Genomic DNA, 13,806 nt, shown 5'->3' with positions numbered 1-13,806 from the left:
TCTCTGCGTACGCGTTCAGATTCACCATCGCTGACACATTCCATGGTGTTCGCCCGTTTGCTGATGCGTTTGCTATTATAATTCACTTCTGTTTTCGAGCTAGCATTGTTTTTTGTTGTTATGTACGAGCATAATGTCGGCTAAATGTTTTGTTGTATACATGCGTGCGTGTGTGCATCGATTTTCGGGTCGCGTCGATTGCAAATTACATTTTAGATATGATGGGTTTTCGTTATTTTCATGGCATGGCTGCCATGATGATAATTTTGTATGTGGCAAACAGCGATGGGCTTGTAAATATTTACATTACACATGACAATATTTATTCCTTTCTTCTCGTTCCCTTTTGCTTGTTCGGCCCACAGGGCGCACAGACACTTTCGCACTGTTCGCAAAATATTTGGCGTGAACAGGAATTGAAAACAAGGAAAACCATAATACCCGTACATGGCATGGCATTATTTCCAATTTATCCGTGGCTTTATTTCATAAACGTGCTATAATCCGTATGCGGATAAGTGAATGCAAAAAGAATTTAAAGAGAAAATTGAAAAATTGCTAATGGAACATTGGAATAGAAGAGTGAACGAGCAAGCGAGCGAGCGAGCAAGTGAGGCACGGAATACATGACATGTCGTACGTAGATTGGAGAGAAGGTAGAAAAGCAAATATCGGAAATTTATTGCAAAATTAAATCATGTGTGTAATCGATATTTATGCACATTTTTATGCTTTAGCTAAAAAAAATTTTTTTATTGCATTCAAGCCCCGAACATACAAATTACTTCTGCGGTAGCACGATCCGTAAAGCATTCGATGATCGAAGTCATTTTGGCTAATTTGTATCTGTGTCACTTTACATCGCGTCCAATTAGAGGCCGAGTAACGTTCGGTGAAATAATTGCCGGATTACAAATAGAACATTACGTCGGCATCTGAGTGAGCATGCATTCTTCGTATTATTCGCTGTACCGTGCTTCTTTTAGTTTTCCTTTTAATTTTTCTTTTCGCCCTGAACTTCAACGACGAAAATTGCGTAAAAACTTAATTCATTGAGTTGTCTGTCAAATGGTTCGATTGCAAAATGACAGAAGAAGATGCATTGCGTCCGAGCCTTCTACATGGGATTGGATCGTTTGCTCATGGCAAACGACACAAACAGAAAGGAATTTAATCTCGGAATATTTGCATTGTCACGTGTATTGGATAATGTTAATGAAATTCGATGCTAGCGTATAATGTGTGTGTATTGAATTGCATGCAGCAGTGTATTTAAGTGCACGTATAATCGCAATTCAATACTCTCAATGTGTCGTTGTTGCAACGAAGTTATATCGTTCCTTGTTTTTTTTCTGCCCGTTGTGTCATTTGCCCTGTCTTTCTCTCTTGTGCCCGGCCTCGCGTTGATCGCGCACACCAGCCCGACGAAAAATACACACAAGCGATAAAGCATTATGAAATGGTGTGTGCATCAATTGAAGCGAAATATCGGTTCATCGAACAGCATCATTATCACATTCCAAATTTTATTGCACATGCGGAAAAACGAATTTGATGCTTGATTTGCTTGTCGATAAATGAGAGGTGGATAAAGCGAAAAATATTCATAATAACAGTAATAACAATGGCAATCACGATTATCATCATTTCGGGACGCTTGTGTATGTTTGCGTGTTTTTGTGTGTGTGTTTTGTGTGAGACTTGGTTTATTTGTCCGCCCGTGTTCACAGCGGCGTTCGCATCTGTATGCGTGTGACAGCGACTACGGATACAATTAAAATTAAATACTAATGGGAGAGAGGATTCGCAAATGAAATCGAAATAATCGATAAAATTGGAATGGGGCAAAACGCCATGAAATTTAATCAAAACACAAAGTTCGGCGTGATACTGAACAATGGTAATAGCAGCAGGAGCAGCAACAACAACAATAGAAAACAAAAAAATGAAAAACTCAGTTCACATTTTTTTTCCCTATCCGAAGGCCACAAAATTATTTGATAATTAATTTAAATTATTTATTTTGACTTTATTGTTTAATTGCATTTCATTTGAATCAACATTTTGTGATTGTGCGCGCATTTTTTTCCGAATTCAATTAGGATTCGTCCAAATGCCAGCAGAAAAACCCAATCAATTTTTGTTATTTAATTAGTAATTTTTCAATTATTACGTTGCGAGCAAGGAAGCGGTGTTGTTGTTGTTGTTTTTTTTTATTCATCGGCTGCGTCCAGCGACATATTTATGTATTGTGTACGTGCTTTGCGGTCTCATTGCATTCTTCCATAGAACATGAACGGTTAGCAATGCATTCGCCAGTCACATTGTCGCGCATTTATTACACTACCAAATCTACAATCATGGATTCTTAGCTCTATTTGCTGCAGCATGGAAATGGCATTCCAGAGGAAAAGTTTTTTTTCGCATTATCCCTACCTGATGTTGTGATATTTGCTACGATATTTGCTAACAAGTACCTATAACGGATGTTTTCAATGATTTTTATTCCTACTTCTTTTAACGTTTCTTCTGTCCCAAAAGAAAGAAAAAAGGGGTCTCATGTCTATTCAATATCGTATGTCATCCTCCCAAGAGAATTTTCAGTGGTAGATTTATTTTTTTTAATTCTGGTGTTGAATAGATTCTTTTCAAACGCAATGTTGCAGTTTTTCTTCCTATTATTGTTGTTCCCTTAGAGAAATTTTTGTTTTTTCCGCGTTGTTTGGCGTCATCTCGTTCACTCCGCTGCAATGAATGCGTGTGTATGTTTGGTTGTATGTGGTGTTTGTGCCTCTACGAACACTACGTTCTCTAAACATAAGAAAAACGTTGACAAAAAAAGTTTTTTTTCCGTTTCTCCGTATCGTATTTCGAAAAGTTTTTCGCTTCGCCAAGATGCTTATAATTCAATCGAAGTTTTTCCAATTTTCCGACTTTCGTTACGCGCGCGCACACACACAAAACAATTTAAAATTTTTTTTTTTCATTTTCCGTCAAAAACTTTGGCCAAAGAAATTGATTTTAATGTGTTTGCGTGTGCAAATTTTGTGCTGCGGGTATACCAAACAATACCAAATCAAAATTCAGCTATTTCGTTCGATGTGCATTGAGCACGATAGAGAGGAGAGGGGGATCCAAGTGGAGTCATGCGTGCGCTAGTCAATTTCACACAGAGGAAAGAAAACAACAAACAACGCCACCAATTCCATAAATAAATGAACCAACGAAGAAGGTATTCGACTAAAAGGACGTCATTAGTATGCAGAACAAATGCGAATCTTTCAATTGGTTTAGTGCGTTTAATGGCTTGTTTGTCTGCGGTTTCACAATTTGCTTTTTGTGAAGCGATTCACTGGTGTCATTTTCTCTGAGCTGAAATTGCATCATTGCCTCCATTTCTCTCGCGTACGATGTATGATATGAACTAAGGACTAGAAAACTAAGCTTGTGAAAGGAATTCTCAACAATTTTTTTTTATATTTTATAACAACAAAACATTTATTTTTAAATCATTTTCAGTTTTCAGTATGTGTGTTTAATTTTTTTGTCTATTACTCTTGTCCACATTTTGTCAATAATAAAAAAGGGGGAAAAATCAATGTCCATCGACACAAAACATAATATTTTCTCTGCTATATTTCGTAGTTTTGAAATTGCGATGCAGGGCCCAAAATTTGTTCACTGAATTCAAAATGATATCAAACGGTTGGTTTTGTTTTTTTTTCCCTTTTTTCTTTGTTAATTCGTATATCGTGTGTATTATTGGCTGAAGAGAGGTGTGTGTATGTATGATTTTGAGCTCTGCGAATAAATTGTGGGCTCGCAAACGTCACAATATCTTTACCTTTAAATTCAAATTTAATAATAATGATAAAATCGTAATAATAATTGATTAATTGTAATATGTATCGAAATTCACTTTACAAAAAAAAAATTGTTTGGATAAAAAATGCAAGGGGAAAAAAGAACAAAAACACGTCATGCGTACACATTAAACAATCGAAAAATTTAATTTGATTCCAAAGAGAAACAGAACGAAAACAAAAAATACATTTATCTGACGAACGAGCAGAGTTGTTGGTTTTTTTTTTTGCAGAAACGAAAAAAAACGATGATAATATGTTTTTAATGAGCAAAAAGCGAATCGCTTTCGAAATTATTAAACTCTCTGCATTATTTTTGATAATAGTAATGATTGTGTGTTGTTATTTTTTTAATTCGCTGTTCTTTGAAAATCGGGGAGAAAAAAAAAAGTTCCGAAAATTTAAACGTGAATAATCAATTTGAAAGAAGGGGGCGGAGAATGAAACGGAACCAAGTTTGGAAAAAGCGGCACAAAAATGAATCAAGGCAAAAAAAAGGTTCATAATTTAATCCATATTTTTCCATTCGGTTCAATTATTACAACTGAACTCAATGAACACACAATATACATTTATCATTGAATGATTATTATTGTTTAATATACTGTTAATATTTTTTCATTTGGATTTTCACATTGCGTCGGTCGATTGGTTGGTATCGAATAGCTTCCTGAAGCAGATAAATGCCAAATGATGCGATCTCATCATTCATTTTGATTGTATGCATTTTCACTACAAGAGTTTTGCGAAATCGAAAGGGATTCATTTGGTTTGTCTGCTTAGCAGTAGTTTTCTCTGCATACCGTTTGGAAGATGCATGATTTCCATTCGTTTTTGTTTTTGCCTTGTTTCAAATGACGTCCGCTTATATTTGAATACGATGTAAAAATCTATGCTTCGTTCTTTGACTTTGGAAATAATTGCAGATTTTGTTTTATTTAATTCTTGTAATTGTTATCATTGTTTAGTGTCTGCTTTTTGTAAATGTAAATGTGGTTTTATTTTGTGTGTGTGTGTGTGTGTGTTTGTCGTATCCAGTATTCGTATGTATTTCATTTTGTTTTGTTTTGTTGTTCTCTAGGGATTAGGTATTTTCATATTTTATTTACAATTACAATTAAAAAATAACGAAGCAACATTGACGTTAAAATTTGAATTTCTTACGCTTTTTTTGCATTACACTTTTTTTTGCTTTCTTTTATGAATTTTGTTTTTTCTGTGTTGGTTTTTCTGTTGAATATTTTTGTTTTCTTTTCCTGCAATCATTTGTCTGACCTTTCCCGTAGTTCATTCGAATACGCAAGTTGCATTCGTTTGTTTGTTTTGCAATATTTGAGTGTTTGTGAGTGCGTTACAATTCTTTTCTTCTCTTTTCTTTTCTTCTTCTTCTTTTTCAATTCTACTTAAAATCACATTACGTATATGATGCTTGTAAATGTTACCAAGTTTTCTTTCAATATTTTTCATGCTTTGTTCATATTTTTTGTTGTTTTTCGGTTTCATTTCACTTTATTCTTTTCTATAATTAAAAAATATATATTATTATATGTACTATTATTATTACGTATCATTATGATGCTATTGGCCATGTGCGTTGCCATGTCCGCTGGATTTGAATGCCGAGTGCCCGCCAAATGTTCAATTTGTGCATCCTCTCTTATACATTCTTGTTTTTCTTTTCTTTTCTTTCGGTTCGTTTGTTTGTTTTCTGTTTTTTTGTCCAGACACATGACATGATTTCTGCAGGTGTCTTGGAAATCCAACTGGCATGGCATCGCTTACATCGCAATTTTTGTATTGACAGTATACGAATTTGAATATTATACAAATATTATTACGTTAGGTTCTATTCAGAAAATGAAATTATGTAGTTGCAACAAATGAAATGCCCATATAGCTTTTTGTTTTTAACAAAACGTGTTCTCTCTTCGATTATTGTGTTCTTGGTATTCGTGTAAGCTTTGTTAAATACAACACTCGCCCTTGTCATTGTATTTATTTAGCGTTTTCTTTATTTCTCATTCATTTCGTTTCGTTTTATCCTTTAGAAATGTATCTCTTTCTGATTATTTTAATTACTCATGTTATTTTTCTTTTCTTTTTCACATTGCGCTCGAGAAAATGTTTCAAATTTTACCTTAGAAAAATTCTCAATTTCTAGATTATTAATATAATATTTGTTTTCGTTTAAGAATCCTTAACATTTAAATGTTGTTAGCACGAATAGTAAACAAAAATTCAAGAAATAACTTGTTAGTATCGTTTCGTATACATTGGGTTTGAACTGTATGTTTTATGCTGGGTTGCGACATCAACAATGATCAAAATCATTCGTCGAAGAACACTCGGATACAAATGTTCTCTTTTTTGTCTCTGTGTTCAATACAGGTTTTGCTTGTGCTATTGTCTTTATTGGCATTTGAAGTATATATCACTATCAAATTGATGAATTTTGCATAAAATTTTTCGTCTTCGTTTCTTTTTCTCGCCGTTCAGCACGGCAAATAAATGCAAAATTGAAGGAAAACTGATAGCAGAACGAAATTAGATCGTTTGATTCGGTGATCATTTGAGCGTGATTGACGCCCAAAAATGGTTTGTGGCAGCCAAATTTTGTATGAAGTTTTGAATGGTTCCAGTTTTCATTTTTTTTTTTTGGGGGGTCGTATGAGTTATTATGAAAATAATAAAAAATAGTTTTACTCGCTATTTTCAACTTCGAGTTTGTGTCTGTAAATTTTTTTGCTTTGCTCTTCATCCATTCGTTAAAATTTATCGTATACATTGGTTTTTGTGTCATTATCACACACAAGCATACAAAAAAATGCGCGCACAAAAATTTTTCGCTTTGTACCACTTATTGTGTTCCTTATCTCAATTTCAATATGTATAATTAGACGAAAAAGGAAAAAAAAATCCATGTTATGCTTATCATTCTTTTCCATTCCATTCAGTCATTTTTTCGTTACGTATATAGGTTGGTTTGTTTTTTTTTTTCTTGACAGGTGATCATTGAAAATGATATTTGGATCATTTGTTCAACAAAAAAAAATTCTCCATTCCATCTATCTGTTGCTCCATTTATTCATGTCATGCGATGAAAAACGGACGACAAGAAACTCTTTTCTAAAACATTTTAATCGTTTTTCTGTTTGTCCTAGAGGTTTTTTCCGAGTTTTGCCGATTCGAATTGATTGGTATCATTGGTGGCAATTTATTTGGAGAGCAAAATAAGGGTGGCAGAAGTGGCGAATTTCACGAGAATTAGAAGGTGAGGTGAGAAGAGTGCAAGAAAAGTGACTTGGTAAATTTCTTCTCCATTTTCGTGTCGTTAAAGATGAGTGAATGATTTGTTATGAATTACGAAGTTTGTTACGATAAACATGTTGGAAAAAGAAAACTGAGTAGAACGTTTAGATATACAGCAATAGGAAACATGTTTGTACTGAAAAAAAATTGCATTCATTGGGAATATCGGTCGTTGGCCTCGCGCGCTTCATCGTACAAAAATCGTTCGCTACCGCGAAACCGAGGACCAGCCAACGACACTTCCTCACACCATCCGATTTGATGGATGTGAAAATAAAATGAATGGATTCCAACGTTTACATGTTTTATGGTGTCAAGTAGGGAATATGATAATTATATAGATTGTTGTTGTGGTTGTTGTTGTGTGTGTGTGTGTGTGTGTGTGTGTGTTCGTGAGAGTTTAAATATAAGTAGAGATAGGATGGATAAGTTTTAGTCTACGAATTAAATTAATTTACTTTTTTTTTTTTCTTAAAAATGTCTCATTCTAATTACTTGTTGATCAGAAGAACAAAAAGGAAATACATTTATACATGCAATCAAGAAATGTTATGCATATATTGATATAAGTGCGCCGTGACACGTTTGAGCACTTTCGCTTACGTATTTATGGTACAAAATCGATCGATTTCAACAGCAAATCGCAATGTTAATTAAGAGCGCCGACTGTAATTGGGTCGGTGTGTGAATGTTATTATTGTTATTATTAGTTGGTGCTGTTGAGATGGGTAGCGGTACAATTACCACCATTATGTGAGTACGAATCTGTGCAATGTGCGGTGTCAATGCGTTCGTGCGTACTTATATCAATATATGGATTAGATTTTTGTGTTTGTTTTTGTTTGTTTGTTTGTAAAAAATAGTAATTGGCGAGCTAAATTGCTATATGGGCCTCTTGCAAAAACGAAGGTTCATTTGTTCTCATTTTCCTTAGTTTCTTTCTTCTTGCTTATTTTCTTCAATTGATTACTGCATCATTTTTCTTAAGTTTCGTTACGTATATCTGTTTCATTTCATTTTTTTTTTGTTTCATTTCATACTTTCGAAAAAGATTTTTTTGTTTTGTTTTCATTTAATACTTTTTTGTGTGTGTTCATTGGCTTCTCAAATGAAAGTATCCTAAATTAACGCACTCTCACTTCAATCAAAGAATCAAATGCCTGAGCACACATTAAATATATTGACACGTATAAGAACTGAAATATGCGAACAAATTGGATGTGGTCTGTGATATTATTGTACCTGAGATGAAGAATTATTTGTTTATTCGTGTTTTATGTTTGTCGTTTGTTTGTTAAACATTTTTTTTTACGTTTATGTTATGTGTATGCTCGATATTGGGCCAGTGGGCATGTGATAGATGTTTTGGAATTCGAAAGCGAGCCCAACTCGATCAAACAAACAAATATCGATTATAAACACGTTGTAAATGCAATTAATTCACATTCGCGTTCAACATTTCTCTCTCTCTCTTATGCGTGCCACAATGTTTAGTGTGTGTCAGTCATCCATATTTATGTTCTTTCAATACTTTTGTTTTGTTTTTTTTTTTTAATGAGTGATTTATGCTTGTGCTTTGATGTTTTTTTGTTATCAAATTTCTTAATTTTTTTTGTAACTGTTTTTATGACTTTTCGTTTGTTTTAAATTTATTTTAATTAGCCTTTATGGAATATTTTTATGCATTTTTTTGTTGTTGTTTATTTTTGTGTTTTTATTTTTATCGAAACAAGATCAGTGTACGCGTGTGTTCTCAAGCGAAGTTCTGGCCATATTCCCACGGCATTGTGAGCACCCGCTTCGTTTTTGCAAGAAGGTCGTAATTGTACTACGAACATGGGTGCACCACCGCATTGTAGCTCGCCAATAAAGGACCATGTGCTCCCGCGAAGGGGGTACTCACAACGTCTGGTGTACTCGCTCCGTCAGTGTGTGATGTTGAATCAGCATTACTTCTACCTTCACCATTCGCAGAACCGCCCAATTCTGGCGGTTTGGTGGTGTCCCGTTCGTCAATCACTAAATCTATTGGCATTTTACCCTTCAGGCATGTTATATATCGATGACAGAAATTATCGCATAATTCGTGAACCTGCAACAAAATAAATAAGACGTTGAAAAATACAAACAAATCCAAATCATTTATCAATTACAGATGAAAATTTTAAATGTTTTCGTTATTCTTTTTTTTTCTCAAAATGAATATCGTTCCGATTATGCGAGATGAGTGTTGTTGTTTTACTTTCATTTCTGGTCGAAAATTCAATTTATTCCCGAACCGAAAAAAATGTACGCAGAAAAAAAAACTGAAATCAAAAGCTTACAATCTACTATCGTTTGCCGCACAAAAGACTAAAGACGCAACTTCTCGTAAGACAAATGTTTATGGCTTGAATCTGACAGTTTTGCAACGAGACGAAGCCACAACACGCGCAAACGCGTTAATTGATTTGAACAGAATATGCTTTGATGTAGGTATTACAATAAAAGTAAACCTAATTCACGCCACACCAATCGAACAATTAAAAAAAAAGCCCCATTGCACGCGCACACGAAACAGTAGAGTGCACATCTGACATCTTTTACTATACTCTGGTCAGCCACAAAACTATAAAAAAGCACATACACACAATAACGCAGCAATGAACATAAGCAATTAATGCTATGATTTCGGTTTGTGGATGTGTGGATTTGGTGCGCGCACGTTCATTGCTTAAATACAGACCATAAAACGTTTTCGAAGCTTCGTTTTTCTTTGGAATAAGATTTACGATTGTAATAAAAAAATCTCCTAATTTGTTTACATCCCAAATTCTCTAAATTGTGATAATAAAACCATAAATTCTTAACTCGTTAACCACTTCATTATTTTTTTCGTCTGGCATTGCTTCTTTCTGTACCACACCGAACCGAACTGAACCACACCAGGTTCAACAAATATTCATCGAAGTGTCATAATCGTCAACATGCGAAAATTCATGCGATGTTCGGTGCTATTCGGTTTTTTTCGTTTTATATTGTTCACACAACAACCACATTGAGCCTGAGCCAGTAGCGGAATTCCATTTGGGCCGATAGTCTGCAGGCAATGCCATTCCGCTCATTTTTAAATCAAATTTATGCCATTGAAATTAGTTTCCGATTACATTATTTCACTTTGAAAATGCTGTGCGACAAAGTGAAATCGTTTTATTCGCTAATTTTTAATAGATCCAATGCCCACATGAGCTCGTGACTTTTGTTCTTATCTTTGACATAGATTCTGCTACCTTTAGTATTTTTGCAGCTACCGTAGTGATCCAGTACAAAGCAGCATCACGCGCTCTACCCATAAGTAATGATCTTGTATGCATTCTAGCTACTTGAGCCCAGCACAACGTACGTGGTGCCCGACTTTGCTGCGCCTATGGATTCCGATTCGCAAACAATTAAAGGCATATATATATATATATATATATAAAATGGCAGCAGCCAAATAGGACAATAAAAAAGAGTAGCAAGACAAAGTAATAATAAAAGTGCACTATGTTGTACAGTTTATCGCTGTATATCTCGCAATGATTCGAACAAATACTGTTTGGCTTGGCCGTACGGTTCGGTTCGCTTCGGTTCGGTGCAGCCAAGGCACAAATTGTTTTCGAGGCGAATTTCGGTGCGCATTAAAAGCGAATATGCCAAAGTGATGGAAAAACAGTACGAGTTTGTGTCGATAACATGCACTCTACAGTCGCTGTGCTGTCGATGCATTGGCAATAGTTTTTATTGCAACTTGTTCTATTTTTCCCTCTGGATTTTGCCGGTGCCTCTCTTCAATTTTTATGCACCATCAATGCTAATGCATTGTGCGCGACTTCGTGTTTTTGGGCGCATTTTTTTTCGCCGCTTCATTCGCATTTCATGTAGCAAACCTGCAAACGACAAATTGATTGCATAATCAAGATTTGAAACTGGTTGAAAGGAATAGCTGCGAGAGAGAGAGAGAGAGAGAGAGGGAGTTCAACCGTTGTCGTGCTACCGCTCTCTTGTATGCCGCGAAATTTTAAAATGCGCTAATAATTCGAATTTCAACTCCTTGTCTGTCTCCTTTCGATTTTGTCATCGACATAGATACGTATAGCATATTTACATGTTCACAATCGAACTAAACTCGCGTCAATTGTTCGTGTTTGGCGCACATTTGGTGAGTGTGCGGGTTTTTGTTCTGTCTCTGCACTCGATTCGAAACTAAATACATTTTATATGTATCTGCGATTCGGTTGCAAGGGATATGCACATGTTGATTAGCATAAAATCCATGTACGATTTGTACTAATTTTTTGTCCGTGATATTTTCATGCATTTTTGTTGTTTCTGTTTTTCGCTTGGCCGACGCAGATTTATCGCTTCGGTTTTTGTTTTGTTGTGCGATTCCACCAAAGCTCGAATTCGAGCATGTTTTGCTCGATGCTCATGTAACCGAATACAATTATCGAAAGTGATATACTTTTCGTTTTGGTGCAGGTCATTATCTCGAAGCATCCCAATGCACAGGCCTCTTTCTATCCCTCTTTCGCACTTGTGATCTAAATAAACAAAGTTCACACGAACGAATTTCAATACCTCATTTGATCAAGTTAAAGTAAATATCGAGTGAATAAATATAAAACTTGGGTAGAGTCGTCATACCGTTTGTGCTTCGGTGACATTCACTTTAACGTGACGAGACGATAGCATCTCATGGCGATGAATAAAACGTCATATCTCGATATCGTCATCGATGGCACAGCAAATAGCAATTGAAGTAGCGACATCCTTGAGAAGACATTCCCGACTCGTTTTTTATCCACCTACTTCAGGTACACAAGTTCAGGAATTTTCAATAGCAGTCGACGTAATAAACGGTAAATGTAAACGTATTGAATAAATTTCTTTTGGATAGATATTCTTGGGAAAAAATCCGTACGGAGAATTCCGTTGCTCACGTACGTTGAAGTGGACGACAACACATTCAAGTGCGTCCAACTGGGCTCTCAACACTTCTACAAGTGGATTTGGTGAATACAATGGCTTCTCCCGGTTTCACAGTGTCGCTTCGACGGATGTTTTATGCACGCATATTTAATTCGGAAGTACCGATCGGCCACGTTCATATCAATCACTCTGAATATGCTGTATCCGAAATGTGGACAAAAACGAAGAAACACATTGGATTGAAAACGGATCGAAAAACCTTTTACAATTGAGCTGTTTACCCAAATGCAGTTAAAGATACGTATTTTGTGCAGTTTTATTCGTATTTTTCATTAGAAGCACCGAGAATAAAAAAAACGTACGAAAGTTGGAGTGACAACCTTGCAATCCACAGCACAATGGTACAAGACGCGAATGAACAGGCATCAAAAAACAGCCACATATGACCTCATTGTTTCATTATCATTGATATTGTTATTGTTGTTGCCGTTGACATTTGCATTCGAAAATAGCAAAGTTTTTAAATGGTCGTGCCTATATAATTTTGCATTGAATTTAATAGAATAATGCTATTTCGTCGACCTGCTAACAATAGATACGGTGCGGTGAACAGTTAACACAAATAGAAACTCAAGAATGGAAATAAATTTTATGACACTAGAAAATCAAAAAATCAGAACACAACATAACACACAGAAGTGTGGTGGTTGTGCTACTGCTGCTGCTGCTGGTGGTGGTGGATGTTCTGGTGTTGCAGCAACTATGCAAAGCAACAAACTAGAACAGTGACTCGATTTGTTAGAAATAAGTGTACGTGTTTCTCTTTCTGTGTTTCTTTGTCTGTCTGTCTCTCTGTGTGTGTGTGTGAATGACAGCACCATTTACAATGTACAACAAAGATGTATTTTGTGTACATGTTTTCGAATCCAAAGTTCTGTCTTCTTTTGTTTCTCTTTAGTTTATTGCTGGCTAAAACCTTACGCCAAACATTTTCACAATAAACAATCAAGCAAAAGGAAAACGGTAACGATAACATTATACAAATATGTTTATTATTAAAATGTCAATTGATTTCTTTCTACGTTGCTACGTTGATGCAAGTACTTTTTGTGTGTGCTATTTCTATTGCGATATTGCAGTTGCGCTCGCAAAGCTTGAGCTGCGGTCTTGTGTGAGCATGGGTATGTGTGTGTGTTTGGTGCAATAATCGTATAAGAATCGGAATCGAAAAGAGAATGGCAGCAGCAATTCCGATTGTGTGCCGTGTTCTGTGTGTCTGTTGCAAAGGTAAGTTTGGACTTTTGTGCACACATCTTAACGTTTCCGTTTGATGGTGTTCGTACCCGATTCAGCTTAATGTTGCAACAGAAATTTAAAATGTAAAATTATTGCGGCATAACAAGAAAACCAAAATGAGGAAAAATATCGCGGCATCACAATTGTAACAAATAATGAAAGAGATACAGCGAGTCTAGAAGAAAAACCAAGTTGTTGTTGTTGTTGTTGTTGTTGTTGTTGTTGTTGCGAGATAAAAAAAAGAGGTTAAGCAGATGTAGTTTGGATACATGTTTACATAGAAACTTGTGCAACTAAAGGTTCAGATACTGTATGCCGAAATGATGAACGGAAAGCGAATTTTGCAAATCAACAAGTCGAGTTTGTTCAGTGGACAATGTAAATCGGA

The 13,806-nt window shown here is 35.4% G+C and overlaps 1 protein-coding gene across 7 annotated transcripts in view; it reads right to left on the bottom strand.

Moving 5' to 3' along the window:
- The window catches only part of LOC129579010 (homeobox protein homothorax), a 311,382-nt gene that overhangs the window by 236,132 nt on the left and 61,444 nt on the right, over nt 1-13,806 (bottom strand). For 6 of the 7 annotated variants that reach the window (XM_055468462.1, XM_055468463.1, XM_055468468.1 and 3 more), the window contains exon 6: nt 9,076-9,264. In XM_055468462.1, the coding sequence (XP_055324437.1) occupies nt 9,076-9,264 (189 nt within the window). Of the gene's footprint in view, nt 1-147; nt 9,265-13,806 lie in introns of those variants that run through there. The other variant, XM_055468469.1, reaches the window with a different exon arrangement.

This window comes from Sitodiplosis mosellana, unplaced genomic scaffold, assembly GCF_009176505.1.
Source record: "Sitodiplosis mosellana isolate CC-2019 unplaced genomic scaffold, AAFC_SMos_1.0 Smas_scaffold_6226, whole genome shotgun sequence".
NCBI classification, from domain to species: domain Eukaryota; kingdom Metazoa; phylum Arthropoda; class Insecta; order Diptera; family Cecidomyiidae; genus Sitodiplosis; species Sitodiplosis mosellana.
Note: the sequence above shows the minus strand (reverse complement) of the source record. Positions and strands in the feature narration are given on the sequence as shown.